This window comes from Pan troglodytes, chromosome X (genome assembly GCF_028858775.2).
Source record: "Pan troglodytes isolate AG18354 chromosome X, NHGRI_mPanTro3-v2.0_pri, whole genome shotgun sequence".
NCBI classification, from domain to species: Eukaryota; Metazoa; Chordata; class Mammalia; order Primates; family Hominidae; genus Pan; species Pan troglodytes.
Window position 1 is genome coordinate 152,377,418 of NC_072421.2, and position 15,838 is coordinate 152,393,255.

Below are 15,838 nucleotides of genomic sequence, written 5' to 3' on the forward strand. Positions count from 1 at the left end.
GTCCTATTCCACCACTTTGCTCCACTCAGCATGCACTACTTAATCACAAGCAGGAGATGAAGGCCCGGAAAGAAGACAATAGAAGCCCAAACCCCTCTCCTCAACCTTTATCTAGTAGACCACAGTGTCCTTATAATTCAGCAGTCAGCACCTTTTCTTATAAACGCCAGATGGAAGAGATGCATATATAAGGAAGGGTATGTGGGAAGGGGCATGGGGCCAGCCACTCTCCAGGAACCTCCATGCGTTCAGCTACTCAGAAGCTCCTGATGGGCAATTCTAATATGAATATTTATCTCTTTTAATTCTTATCATTTTTCTATCATTTCTTGATGTTAAAATCTGCTTTAAAACACACAGTTGACTCTTGAACAATACAGGTTTGAACTGCATGAGTCCACTTATATGCAGTTTTTTTTCAATAAATATAGTGAGATTTTTTTGGAAATTTATGACAATTTGAAAAAACTGTCAGATGGACCACATAGGGTAAAAATATCAAAAAAATTAAGAAAAAGTTAGGTATGTTATGAATGCAAAAAATATATGGAGATGGCCGGATGCAGTGGCTCACACTTATAATCCCAGCACTTTGGGAGGCCAAGGCGGGCAGATCACGAGGTCAGGAGTTCAAGACGGGCCTGGCAAACATGGTGAAACCCCATCTCTACTAAAACTACAAAAATTAGGTGGGCGTGGTGGCACATGCCTGTAATCCCAGCTACTTGGGAGGCTGGGGCAGGAGAATCGCTTGAACCCAAGAGGGGGAAGTTGCAGTGAGCTCAGATTGTGCCACTGCACTCCAGCCTGGGTGACAGAACAAGACTCCGTCTCAAAAAATATATATATATACTTTGGGAGGCCAAGGCTGGTGGATCACGAGGTCAGGAGATCGAGACCATCCTGGCTAACACAGTGAAACCCCGTCTCTACTAAAAATACAAAAAATTAGCCAGTCGAGGTGGCGGGCGCCTGTAGTCCCAGCTACTCGGGAGGCTGAGGCAGGAGAATGGCGTGAACCCCGGGGGGCAGAGCCTGCAGTGAGCTGAGATCGCGCCACTGCACTCCAGCCTGGGCGACAGCAAGACTCCGTCTCAAAAAAAAAAAAAAAAAATATATATATATATATATATGTATACACACATATATACATATACATGTTGATACTAGACTATTTTATCATTTATTACCATAAAATATACAAAAATCTATTATAAAAAGTTGAAATTTATAAAAACTTACATACTTACAACCATACATGGCACCATTCCCAGTTGGGACAAATGTAAACAAACGTAAAGATCCAGTATTAAATCGTAACTGCATAAAATTAACGGTAGTAGCCATCTCCTATTGTTACTGTGCTGAGCTCAAGTGCTGGGATTACAGGTGTTCCAGTAAGTGGTCAGAGCCCTGCCTGTCCCAAGTGGGTGAGGTCCCAAAGGGATTATCATAGCAGTGTTGGAAGGCCAGCTAGTGATTCATGCCAAGGTGACCTGTAGGATAAACCTGCTACAGCATGGTGCTGCTGCACGGCCATTCTGAATTTGCATGTCTTTGGCCAAATTATAGAGCAGAATTTCCAGGGCTGGGGATGGTAGTCCTTCCTCCCTCATTTGTCTCTGCCTGTACTCTGGGATATTTCTGCCTTCAGACAGTCATGATGTTTTCTGTGGGTTAAGGCAAGGACAAATCTCCCCCCAGGGAACCCAAGAAGGTGGAGAAGCTGGTTGAACACCTCAATGTCACTTTTTCCAGTGTAGAAACCATGAGTTGAGGGGAGATTTTCCATACACTTGGTGCTGGGCAGAATAGGAGGAAGGAGAGTCATGGATGTGGAAGTCGGATTCTCAAAGTTTTTTCACTTCTCTGTGGCTCCGGGAACTGTCTCATCCTCACATGTGAGCTCTGGGTTGTTGTTGGTGTAGATATTGGTGCTGTATGTTTGGTTTTGGTTTTCTGTGAGAGGGAGTAAAGCCAGCCTGCCTCTATGCCCCTATTTTAAAACTGGAAGGCATCTTATTGTTACTTTATTGATGCAGTATCTTCTTGAATCTTTATGAAAATAGTAGTAAGAGCTTCCGATGAGTTCTGTTCTGAGTCATAGCTTTTTTTATTCTGGGATTATTATTTTCTTTGTTCATCTTTGCATATCCCTTCCATATTTTAGGTTCTTTTTAAATGTCTGTTCATCCTTGGTTGCCCACTCACATTTAAGAAAAGGAAAGAAAAATCTGACTGTGGGCTTTATGTACCTGGGTAAGCCTTCATTTTCAGGTGACCAAAAGAGGAATTGCCTACTATACATTAAGATCCCCAGAGGCCAGAGATCTTCAAGTATTCAGTGGGCTATATCCTGTGAGATGCCGAGCTGTTTGTGAACTGAAGTACAGAACTCTGGTGCTGAATTTGGAAGACCCTGAGGATTGTTGAGCAGGTGTGTACATACCTGGCAGAGACCTGTTTACATAACCATTGACTGTGTGCATTTTAGGCCAGGCCCGAGCAGATGCAGCATCCCTATCCTGCATCAAGGAGTTCTTTGTTTCTGAGTGCCAACTTTTCCCTGATGAGAGAGAAGGCAAAGATAGAGTCAGCTAAGCATGTGTCTCATGAATGACTGCCTCCCCTTTCTCCTTCCCTGCTCCCAGTGTGCTCACACCTTAAGCATTTTTGTCAGCAAAGTAGGCATACAGCACTTATCCTCTCAAAGTCAGTGTGAGGGAGGGAGAAGATAATTATGTAAAGGCAGACATCTCTTGCTCAAACTGATTTTCTCTCCCTCCATTTGTCCATGACAATAAGTGGGAATGGATAATAATAGAAGACAGAATATTGGTTAGCTTGAGGCATCAGGATTCAATTCTTTTTATTAGCTGAATTATTTAAAAGAAAGCTTATGAAAATCATCCTAGGGGCCGGGCGCGGTGGCTCACACCTGTAATCGTAGCACTTTGGGAGGCTGAGGCAGGTGGATCACTTCAGGTCAGGCGTTTGAGAGTAGCCTGGCCAACATGGTGAAACCCTATCCCTACTAAAAATACACAAATTAGGCGGGCATGGTGGCATGTGCCTGTAATCTCAGCTACTCAGGAGGCTGAGGCAGGAGAATCACTTGAACCTGGGAGGTGGACGTTGCAGTGAGCCAAGATTGTGCCACTGCACTCCAACCTGGGCAACAGAGTGAGACTCGATCTCAAAAAAAAAAGGAAAGAAAAAAGAAAACTGTCCTAGGAAAAAGGCTGCCTGTCAGTCCCTGTCTCCGTTATAATTGCTTCATCCCAGCTTATATTTATGAAACCCCAGGAACCTGAAAGCTCCCTAACACTGTCTCTGAAATTGATAAGGGCTGAAGCACTGGAAATACTATTGAACAGTGACTCCCTGGAGTTACCCCTTTGTGTGAAGGACTGGTAGCTAGTGCTAAAACTTTATGAGGCAGCCATTCATTTGTTCATTCATTCAAACACATATTTATTGAGCACTACTGATTGTAGACACTGATGATAGAGAGGAAGATACAGCCTCTGCTTTCAAGATGCTTACACTCTAGCTGGAATAGTCAGAGAAGCTGATAATTATAATCAAGAGTAAAGAGTGATATAATAAAGATGAGAGTAGGGTGTTACAGGGAGCAGAGAGGAGAAGAAACTTCACTTTCCTTGAAGGGAAAAAGATATGAGATCAAAGAAGATAAATATTAAATAAAGTAGAAAATACTGATATAGTATGATAAGGAATAAGCTCAAGATGCTGTGGAAATATAAGCAGGCATCTAATCCAGACTAGAGGTCATCCTGGGAGAAGGAATTAAGGAAGGGGATAACTGAAGTAAGTCAGACTTAAAGAAAAAGGAGAAGCTTACTTAGTGTAAAGAGGGAGACAGATTTTTCCAGGCAGAGGGAACTGCATATGCAGAGGTCTCATGCAAGAAAAAGCATTACATATTTGGGTGCCATGGAAGATAAGGCAGGAAATGGAACACAACAAGGCTGGAAATGTCACCAGAGAATAGATAATGCATTTTGCACTTTACCTTGAAATTGAATTATTTTATTTGTTTTGTTGTTTGAGATAGGGTCTGGCTTTATCACCCAGGCTGGAGTGCAGTGGCGCAATCACAGCTCACTGCAACCTTCACCTCCTGGGCTCAAGTGATCCTCCCACCTCAGCCTCCCAAGTAGCTGGAGTACAGGTACCCGCCACCATGACCAGCTGATTTTTTAATTCTTTTGTAGAGATGTGGTTTCGCCCTGTTGCCCAGGCTGGTCTCAAACTCCTGGGCTCAAGCAATCTGCCCACCTCAGCCTCCTAAAGTGCTGGGATTACAGGCATGAGCCACCGAAACTGGCAAACTGAAGTATTGTAGAGGCTAGAGTGACAAGATCGGATACTCACTTCAGTAAGCTTCCTTTGAGAGTTATGAGACAGATCATGAGGGCCTCAATTAAGAAGATGGCAATGTAAATTGATAAGGGAGCAGGAAGAATATTATGTTATTGTTATTGATTACATAGTGATTACATTAGGAGGAGGAGGAGGAGGCGGAGGTACTAACACTATTGAGGGCCTACTCTATGCCACACAGAGCTCTAGGTTACTTAAGTGAAATCACTCAGCACTCACAACAATCTTATGAAAAATGTACTATTATTTCCATTTAGGAAACCGAGACACAGAGAGGTTAAATAACTTGCCAAAGGTTGTGCACTTAATAATAGATGAAGATAAGAGAAAGCATTTAGAAAGTAGAGCCCAAAGTATTTGTTGACAGTCTTAATGAGGGGGATGAGGCCAGTCCGTTATCCAGCTCCTCTATCTTCTTACCTCATAGCTGCCAGTGGAACTGAGGTTACGTTTTGTTTTCTTGGAATTCATTTTTAACCCCATCTCCTTCATTCCTGAACAGTAATGTAATTTATGATCTTTCTATAATCACCTCCTCTTAATAGTAGCAGAGGATTTCTTTCAGGAATCCAAAATTCAGATTAAGACTCACTAACCTTCATCAAATACAGCAAAAAGTAGTATAAATTTGTGCAAGGTCTGTGTCTTTTCCTTGGCCAGACTCCCTGAAAAAGAAGTGAGAACATTTATCTTCTATTTAAAAAATCTCATTGTAGGAAATTGTCACTAGGAGGAGACAGTTCTTCATCAGTTACTTGACAGTAAGAACAAATGTAGTCTTCTGTCTCTTGATAACTTGGCTTTGATGTCAGGTCTCCTATAGCAGTGTTTCTAAAACTATCTGGAGCAAAGAATTTTTTTATTTCAACTTTGATGAAGACCACTACTTGTGTAAAATATGATAAAAATGAATTACTAAAGAAAAAAATTAAAAACACTTACAAAATACAAGCCCTCACACACTGTGTGATAATAGTGAAATTATAGATAATTTCTGTTACTCTTGTAACTTTTTATACTTCTGCAATTGTAAATTAAAAGTTTTGAGTAAAATAGCAATTGTCCATATTAAACATCTACACTCATGATTGTTTTTCAATAGCCCACAGTGCTTCTAATTATACTCACATTTTAAATAAATACCGTGTATATCGATAGCTGAAGTTTTTAATGGAACAAACTAGCTTGTTTCATGCTTTAACTGTTGAGCTTGTTGGCTATCTTTCTTAGAATTATATATTTTTTTAATTTGACTGGAAACTTTTGTTTACAGGCTTATTTTGAGTAGAAAGATTTTTGTTTATGACATTTTGCCGTTCTTTCTCTCTCTCGCACCCTTAATGCTTAGAAATAAAAATTAGCTTGGACTAAGAAAGCAACAGTACGTGTGCTGCTACTCATCAGGCTGGGATAAGAGACATAGATAAAGCTAACTGCAGAGTTAACAACACCATTTCTCCCAAGGACACATTGCCACTGTATAAACTCACTGAATGCCAACTATTTGCTTTGATTATCTCTTGCTTTCTTACTCAATTGAGTTGTTTGTTCTCTGAATTCACAGCCTGCCAGAAATGTTTGAACTAATAGCAACAAGAATGAAACATCTCATTCTTTCCTAGGTCATCTAAATTACTTTGACACAGAGAAGCAGCTCAATTTAAAGCTCAAGCTTCAGGTAAGGGGTGCCTTGACTTAACCTTTCATGTCTATGTTAACTTTTTAGAACACTTCACAGTCTAGACCTCATGGTTATTTCTTTACACACAACTCTACTTTGCTTCATTTAAATATCACCTAACCTCCACCCTTCCCCAAAATTCTTTACTAACTCTATACAGTATTTCCCTTTGTTTAGGGAGGTGTCCACAGTCTCTTGTTGCCATGAGCCAATAAATCTGACTTTGTCGAACTATAGTGATCTTTGCTGTCCCTTGTGATCATTGGTTGATTAAGCAAAGGACGTGTTCACTATTCTCTATCTAGCAAATCATACCCTAGAATGGAATTTTGGAGATACTGGCCAATGGAAACCTTGGGGATATTGCAGATTCCCCCACTGAACCAAGAAAACTTAGTTCAGTTCCTATTCTAGGACTGGGTTTGCTTTCCCCTCTTCTAGGACCCTGAGTTTCCACAAAGCCATGGCCCTAAACAAAGAGTGAGCAGCAGCCGTGCTCAGCTCTCTTTCAAGTGAAGAAGAGCCCAACTCTATGATATGGGCTCTCAGTCCCTCTGGTGGGGAGCACTATTTATCCTTGTCATCCTGACTCCTTGGCTACCGCAGCTGGCTTCCTGACCCAGATCTCAGTTGGCCTGTAATTTCCACCCCTTTTACTACTCACAGTTCCTGTCCTGCTTCTGGTCCACAAATATTTATCTTCTTTTTCAGCTGACCATGCCTATTCGATTTTCTCTATTTACGGTTTACCTATCTTTGTTGTTGGTTTTCAGCGAGGTTGGCGTTGAGGTGGAGGATGGAAAAATGGCTAAGTATGAAGACCCTGTGCCATCTTTACCAGAAGTACTGGATTAAAAACTTTAGAGACACATTTAAAATACGTATAAAGCTGTCTTAAAACATTCTAATTACTTTTATATAAATTTTCAATTATAGTGAAATTGACTTTTTCTTTTGGTGTATAGGTCTATAACTTTTAACAAAGATATAAGCTCATGAAACCCCATCATCGTCAAGATACAGATCCATTTCAATATCCAAAAAGAACTCCCTCCTGCTATCCCTCTATAGTGTACATCTAATTTCATAAGAAACTGCCAGAGACTGTTTCTCTACCAAGCAGCAAAACTGCCATTCTGTTTTCCAGAATGGCTATACCATTGTGCATTGTGAGACTTTCTGTTGCTCTGAATTCTTGACAGGATTCTTGGCAATTTTATATTATTATTTTAGCTATTCTAATAGATACATCACTGTTGATTGAATTTGCATTTCCCTAATGGTTAATGATGTTGAACATCTTTTCATATGTTTGTCCATATAACTCTTGCTTTATAAAAGACACCATTAAAAGAATGAAAAAACAAACTATAGAGTGGGAGAAAATATTTGCCAATCACATAACTGGCAAGGGATTTATATCCAAAATGAATTTCATACTCAGGCTTAAGTTCCATCCCCAAGCTATCTCATTATATATGTGCAAATATTCCAGTATCTGAAATCTGAAACGTTCTTGGTTCCAAGCATTTCAGGTAAGGGATACTCAATCAGTATTTTGCATGCAGATATTCACCTGTTTCAGCACTGTTTATTGAAGACACTATTCTTTCCCCTATTGAATGGTTTTGGCACTCCTGGCAAAAATCAATGTTGTGATTACAGATTTGTACTACTTCAACTTTCTTCATATTCATGTTTGCATCATATATCCTTTTCCATCTTTATGCTGGTAACCTACCTATATCATTTTTTTGAAATGAGTTTCTTGTAAACAACATATAATTGGTTCAAGCTTTTATATCCAGTATGCTAATCTCTGTTTTTAATTGGTGTGTTTTAGCCATTTGCACTTAATATAAGTATTGATATGTTTAGATTTAAGCCTATCATTTTATTATTATTTTACTCCTTCTTCTCTCTGATTTTCATCTCTCCTTACTTGCCTTCTTTTGAGTTATTTGAACATTTTTGATATACCATTGTAATTAGTTTATTGTGACTTTTTACTATGTCTCTTGGTATAATTTTTTATTGGTTGCTCTAGGGATTACAAAATACATACTTAACCTTTCACTATCATCTACTTAGAGTCAACATTTTACCATTTGAATTGGAATGAAGTTGAATGGACCATAAAGTTTTCCTTACCCTCCTCTTGTTATGCTATGATTCTTTTATGTATTGTATCTACCATACATTAAAAAACCTACCTCACAATGTTCTATCTTTGCTTTCAGCCATCAGACATGTTTTAAGGAATTCTGTGGGCGTTAGTTTCAGATGAAAGTATGATTTCTCATATATGAGTTCAGTTTCATAGTCATAATTAATGAGAAAGTGCCAAAACCACAGTGTGTTATTTATGGGACGTAATGGAACATGTTGAAGACTGTGAAACTGAGATTTCCCCTCAAGCACCAGACTGGCCACTGCGTTGGACTCAATGGCACTGCAAGGGGTTTAAAACAGATCTGACACTGAAACTACATACCTGGATGTGTAGGTTGGGGGTGAATCCAGGAGTTAATGCACAACTTTATGGGTTTACTTTCCTGGGATCTTTTCTCTCTGTCATGTATAAACTTTCCAGTTCTGTGAGCTCCCTTTTTTGGTTTTCTAACCAGAAGCTTCCAATTTCCACAACTACATCATAGCTAAGGTCAAGCAATGGAAGGGGAAAGACAGAGAGAAAGTAATGTGCTTTTCCCCCAATGTCTTAGATCTGTAGCTGTACTGAATGAAGAATAATGTTCCCCTCCCTAAGTTTTTACTCCGGCAGGTTTCTGTTGCCAGCCACTGTCATTGCCACAGGCAACCTGGGACTGAAGCTTGAGAGAATGGTGGAAAAGAGGACAAAAACCCTAGGGGATTTCCCCTCCCACGCTCTCTGAGCATTTAGAGTTACCTTTCTCACTCCTTGAAACCCCAGAGGGTTTGTCCTGGAGCTCTCTTTGCAACATAGTACTCACTTCGAAGTCTCCAGTTATGTTTTAATTCAGGTTAAGGAATACTAGAGTGGGGAAAAAGGTATACTCCCCCACAAGTTTGGTAATACTTTCAATTCTAGTGTCTTTTCTCTATACACTTGTTCTATTTGCTTTTTAGAAATTTTTAAATATCTGGGCTTTGCATTTTGTCAAGGTTTTATAGTTAAGTTCAATGGGAAATAAAGGGTGGAGTGTGTTTATCCATTTCACCTGGAACTAGAACCTCTGTAGACTCTTTAGTTCAACTCTGTGTCAAAGAATCATTTGGGTTTTTAACTTATTTCTTTATATGTCATATGTAAACACTAATGTTTTGATGATCTCATTGTTCCATTAGCCTTTACATCCCATAAATAATACACTGTGGTTTTGGCACTTTCTCATTAATTATGACTATGAAACTGAACTCAGTATATGAGAAATCATACTTACATCTGAAACTATTATAAACTACAAACCTTCCTCATCTTCTCCACTCCCCGCTCCCATCTTTTTTTTGAATCACATTCATCATCACCATTCAGAAAGAGTATGGTGATTCCTGTTAATAAATTCTTTGCCTATTCCCCATCAAAAGGTGGAGTCTCCCTTTATAGACTGGTCTTATTGATGCATTCTAACTAATAGAATGTAGGTTATGTGAGTGATTTCCAAGGTTACATTAGAAATCGTGAAACAGCTTCTAATGGGCTATCTCAGGACCATATAAGAAGTCTGGCTACCCTGTAAAACCCATGTGAGAGAGACCATGTGGAGAGTACCATCAAGCCAAGGTCAAAGACATGTGAATAGAGTCACCTTTGGGATGATTTCAGCTCTAGCCACTGTTTGACTACAGCCTCATGAGACACACTTAGATAGGCCACCAAGTCAAAACACTGACAAATTCCATGAGACTCACAGAAACCATGAGAGATAATAAGTGACTGTTGTTGTTTTAAGCCACTAAATTGTGGAGTTATGCAGTAAAAGATAACTGGAACAAGGAAAAGGTACAGTGAAGCTGATTTCACCATAAAAAATAGGATAAAAACAAATTATGCAAAATTTACTTCCCTAATTTAATTTATGCTAAGGTATAAATTAAAAACAGGTTTGATTAGAATTATTTTAGAATATATTAATTCAATCCAAATTAATTAATTTTCAGTAACATATAAATAAATGCTGACTTTTCTTTGATTTTTATATACTTTTGGTTTACAGATGACAAACTAACCACCTGAACCAGTCTATATGCCATTGATCACACCCTTGGATGTGTTTACCTCCATGAAGTTTTCAAGGAACCTAGCTCAAAGTTTGCAAAAGGCAGAGGACAGTAGAAATCACTACTGATAAAACCCACAGATTTGAAGAGGAAAATAGCAATGCTTTGAGGAGAGAGATTTAATTCTGGAACTCAGCTCCTCCTGATCCCAGCTTAGAGTTTATTGTGGTTATATAGAATGCATATCTGCTTCTCTCAGAAACTGGATTATTCTCCTTTCCATGAGCATGATGCTAGAGTAAAAAAGCCTCTTTCAGGTGAAGGAACACAAATGCTAACTGTTATAGATAGATTCAGTTGTTTGCACTTCTCTGCTTATTTCATCTCAATCCTACGCTTTCATACACTTACCTTCTCTACATACTAGTAGGGCTCCAATGAGGCCTGAATTCAAGTCTTTGACCAGGTCCACATGAGAAAGATATGAGTAGGTAAGGCACAGTGGGTCAGAGGCCATTGGACCATTCTCTTTCAGGACCTGCCAGACATATGTATGGCTTCCACCAGGAAAGACTTTATCATCTTCTTTCTCCCTTTGACTGGTCTGATCATCATATTCAGCTCCTATAGCAGGAAGAAATAAAATTGTCCTTTCTATATCCACTGTACACTCAAAGAAACATGTCAAGTTTATTGTCACCAATAGGTTCTACATAAGAAACGGACTTTCTGCATCTTTGTTGTTGTTGTTGTTGTTGTTTTGAGACGGAGTCTCACTCTGTTGCCCAGGCTGGATCTCGGCTCACAGCAACGTCCGCCTCCCAGGTTCAAGTGATTTTCCTGCCTCAGACTCCCCAGCAGCTGGGATTACAGGCACATGCCACCATGCCCGGCTAATTTTGTATTTTTAGTAGAGATGGGGTTTCATCATGTTGGTCAGGATGGTCTTAAACTCCTGACCTCGTGATCCACCCGCCTCAGCCTCCCAAAGTGCTGGGATTACAGGTGCGAACCACCACACCCGGCCTACTTTCTGCATCTTAACTTGAAAAACTAACAAGCAGCAGCCACAAATGGGGAGAAGCTTCATATACTCCAGAGGATCTTGAGATCACTAACCCTAGCATGAGCAGTAAAAACTAGGTTCTGGTTGATATCTCCACATTCTGTTAAATAATAAATTGCTTCCATTATTGCATCTTTTTGCCTAATTCAATTCAACAACAAATACACTTTGTCACAGACTCTTTGGTAGGCACTAGTGAGGGTCAGGGAACAGTAAGAGAGAGATTTAAGAAAATTTCTTAAACTTTGTTCTTTCCTAGTGGTACAACACTATGTTTGGTGGGGGACATAGACATATAAAGATATAATTATAATACCATGTGGAAATATTCACCTATTTATTCACAAATATTTATTGAGTTCTTATTCTTTACCAGACTCAGCTACAAGCTGAAAATATAAAGATCAAGATAGAAGTCTCTATGCCCTTGGAGCGAGCAACACAGTGGATAAAAAAAGTAAACAAGCTTCCTACTCTTCAGTAATGCTTGATGAAGGAGGTGGAATTTGAGATGAATCTTGAAAGACAGATATATTTGTGTTCTTTTTCATGTGTTTAATATAAAGAATTTAATATTTTTGTGAGTGGATGTTAGAAAATTATTCTTAGAATTGCACTGCTACTTTCACTTTTTTCTTTCAACACACTTTTTATGATGATGCATTTTAATGTACATTACAAATTTCATGATAGTCCACTCCTATATACTTTAGAAGTCATCTTTAAAAAAAAATTGCCCACATAAACAAAATGACACTAGCACACCTGATCCAGTTAATATCACCTAATATCAATGCAATATTCAAATTTTCTTAATTGCCTCAAAGGCATCCTTTGTAGCTAGTTGGTCCAAATCAGAATCCAACCTAAGACTGCAGATTGCATCTGGTTGTTTAGGCCCATAGTCTCTTTTAGTATGGAGTAGTCCCTTTTTTTCTGACACTCATTTGGTGAAAGAAATTTGGCTTGTAGTCCTGTAGAATATCCCATGCTATTGAATATGCCTAAGTTCTGATTAGATTCAAGTTAAATAAGTTTTTTGGCTAAAATATATCAAAGATGATGCTGAATCCCTCATCTTGTGCCATATCAGGGGCAGATAATATCTGGCCATCCCATCCTTAGTGACACTAAAACTGACCTGTGGATTAGCCTGATACCTCCATTCTAAAGTTAACATTTCCACTTACAATCAGAAAAAAATCACTGGGATATTATTTTGGCGCCATACAAATGTCAAATTCCACATCAGGAATTCACCTAATGATTGTAACATCAGCTTGGATGTGTTTGAAGCCAATCCTAGACAGGATATCATTTCATTTATGAGTATTACAATATGTATCTCTATTATATAAGTGTTGTTTTTAATGTGATCATTATTTTTTCAATGATCAATTACTTTGAACTTTGACAATGAGAGCCTTTTCCTGCCAGCCCCATGGAGGAGTACAGACTGTATGTAAAATGCTTAATTTTGTAAAATAAATTAAGCAAAGATGACAAAATGTTAAGATTTGGCAAAGTGAGGTGATGGGCACATGTTTGTTTGTTATATTATTTTCTGTATCTACCTTTGTTTGAAATATTTCATTAGGAAAAAAATACCCTTTTCCCCAAGGCTCACGTTGTGGTGGGGGCAGGGGCGGCAGCACATGTTGGAGGTTCAATGAGAGGCTAACAATGTGTGAAACATTATAGCTGTCTTGGGGAGAGGGAGAGTAAATGGATTAGGGGAAATGTAGCAGTAGAATGGCTAGGCAATGCTGAAGGCCCACCTGAGGTGAGATACCATTCAGTGTGATTGCGTGATTTTTATTTCAGCTATGTCCATCCCTTTGGTTGTTGGTAGAATAGGTGGAGAACAGATTTAACCAAGGTAAGTGACCCAGCCCAGAAAGATTTGAGTCTCTTCCTCTCCAGGAATGGGTTGAACCTAGTTTTCCTTGGACAGAAGAACTTGGCCAAATCTGAGATGAGCCACTGCATCAGGAGCAGCAACTTCAACATATGCTAAACATTTCACTGTTCAATAGAAATATAATGCAAACCACATATGTAATTTTAAATTTTCTGGTAGTCACATTAAGAAAAGTAAAAAGAAACAGGTGAAATTATTTTAATAATGTATTTCGTTTAACCTAGTATATCCAAATATAAGCATTTCAACTTGTACTTATAAACAATGAATGAGATATTTTTAGTCTTTTTTGTACTTAACCTTTGAAATCTGGTGTATATTTTACAGTATGTCTCAAGTAGGACTCACCACATTTCAAGTGCCTGATAGCTCATGGCTACCATTTGAACTGTGCAGTATAGACTCTATGGTTGGTGTCCCCTCATTGGATAAGATGTGGCCATTTGGGGGTCCCAAAAGGTGTTACCTTTTCTGATGGGTTTAACTTGAGCTGGATTTTAAAATATTATCTCCCCATAATTGTGATTTTAAAGCTCTTATCTCTCCCTGATGTCAGCAGAAAAGAAAAAGATAAAATTGCATTGGCCACTCGTTTCTCCACCAATTTTTGGAAAATTTCCCCAATGTTGAACTACGATTACATGTAACTCTTTAAGATATAGCCAAGCCGAGACCCTCCAGATTTGCCATGGCTTCCTGTCTCTGATTATACAGCTACATGTTTAGGGTAGGATCAGTGGTATAGAAGGAGCAGATAAAGGTAGATTGTCCTGCCTTTGCACCATGCCTGCAAAGAGCTAGGCAACTAAGAAAAGGACAAGACCAACACCCCCTTAAGACTCCTATAAGATCCATGGCCCACATGATATACATGAAGCAGTAGAATCTTGATTTTATTATATTTGGGCTCCATCCCCTAAGTATAGGATTACCTGGTAATAATAGGTCCTTTTTGTCATAAATTTCAAAATGCTAGTGCAAGTACTCTCATTGGCCTAGCTTGGGTAAGGTGCCCATCTCTGGACCAATCAACTGTGGCCAAGGAGGTGGGATACCCGTGTCAACTGCTCACTCCTAGATCAACTGCTATGGCTAGGGAGGCATGGGCTTTAAGAAAATGGCAGGTTCTGTTTGAAGTATATTCAGAAAAGCAATTCCTAGGGGGTACACAGGTGAGAAATGTTTAATTTTAGGAAGAAAAAATGACTGGTGTCCACTACACCCTCATTCTTGTATTGAGTATCTACTATAGGGTAGGCAATATGTTATATGCTAAGGACACAGCAATAAATAAGATGGATTTCCCTATCTTGAGATATTTATAATCTAGTAAATGTTAAGAAACACACATAATGTTCAGTTAGGACCTTAAAAGAGTTGTAACGCCACCATTACAAAGCACACACATCTCACTGTTCTATTCATAGAATGACAGGACAATAGGAGGGTATTTGACTCACCCTCAGAAGCTTTCCAGTAGGATACACCAACAGCATGAAGACTGACAGGATGGGAAGCCATGTTCTTAAGTGTAATGACCACTGTATCATAAACCTCAGCCTGGATGGTAGGACCTAGCAGACCTGTAAGAATGAGATGTCCACCAAAGGTCACTTGGGGATAGTACTCCAGAAAACCTGTTATTCCAAAAGTTAGAGTCAAGGTCACAGTGGAGAAGCATGCCCCTGTAATTACTGACAAAAAGTAGTATTTGCTTGCTGCCAACATCAGCCCAACCTTATGGTTGCTCTGAGGCAAGATTTCTGGCAATCATTCAATTCATTCATTCATTCATGCATTCATTCATTCATTCATTCAACTAGAGTTCCTACTATATTCTAGGAACTGTCTTATGCACTGGAGGTGCAGTAGCAAACAAGACAGATAATGGAGATCATATTCTCAAGACATTAAGCACATAAAGAAATAAATAAGAAAATTTCAAGTTGTTATAAATATAAAAGATAGTGGTCTGCTAGAAAGTGATGAGGCAGGAGGTAGAGGATACTTTCAGTGTAGTAGTCAGGAAGGGCCTCTCTGAGGAGGTGACATTTGAGTAGAGATCTGACTAATGAAAAAGAAGCAAGATTTTCAAAGATCTAGTGGAAGAGCATTGAAAACAGATAAAACAAATGCAAACATCCAGAGGCAGAAATAAGCTTGGTATAGTCAAGTAAAGTGTGGCTGAAGCACAGTGAATCAGCAGAGGAGTAACAGAAAATATGGTCAAAAAGGAAACATAACATGTAGGACCTTGTAGGCCACAGGAATTTGGATGAATTTGGATTTTACAAGAAGTAAAATAAGAAGACTTGGAACTTGTTTTGGAGGAACAGTCAACAGGACTTGCTCATAAATATGATGTGGAGATAGAAAAAAAGAGAGGAGTCAAAGAAAACTCCTATGATTTTGGCTTGTGCAACTGGGTTGTTAGTCAGGCCATGACAGAAAATCAAGAGGAAAATTAAGAGCTCTGTTTTATGAATACACTAAGTATAAAATGCCTATAAACAGTCTGTTGAATGAACTGGATTGAGTGGGATAAAAACATAAAATAGCCTTA

General features: G+C 38.9%; 1 protein-coding gene across 6 annotated transcripts in view; it reads right to left on the minus strand.

The window, feature by feature from the left end:
* The window catches only part of F8 (coagulation factor VIII), a 189,326-nt gene that overhangs the window by 144,686 nt on the left and 28,802 nt on the right, over positions 1 to 15,838 (minus strand). For 4 of the 6 annotated variants that reach the window (XM_016944624.3, XM_003317789.6, XM_063804695.1 and 1 more), the window contains 4 exons: positions 14,736 to 14,858; positions 10,700 to 10,912; positions 5,004 to 5,072; positions 2,450 to 2,566 (listed from right to left, as the gene is read on the minus strand). In XM_016944624.3, the coding sequence (XP_016800113.1) occupies positions 2,450 to 2,566; positions 5,004 to 5,072; positions 10,700 to 10,912; positions 14,736 to 14,858 (522 nt within the window). Of the gene's footprint in view, positions 1 to 2,449; positions 2,567 to 4,827; positions 4,919 to 5,003; positions 5,073 to 10,699; positions 10,913 to 14,735; positions 14,859 to 15,838 lie in introns of those variants that run through there. The other 2 variants (XM_063804694.1, XM_009439870.4) reach the window with 2 other exon arrangements.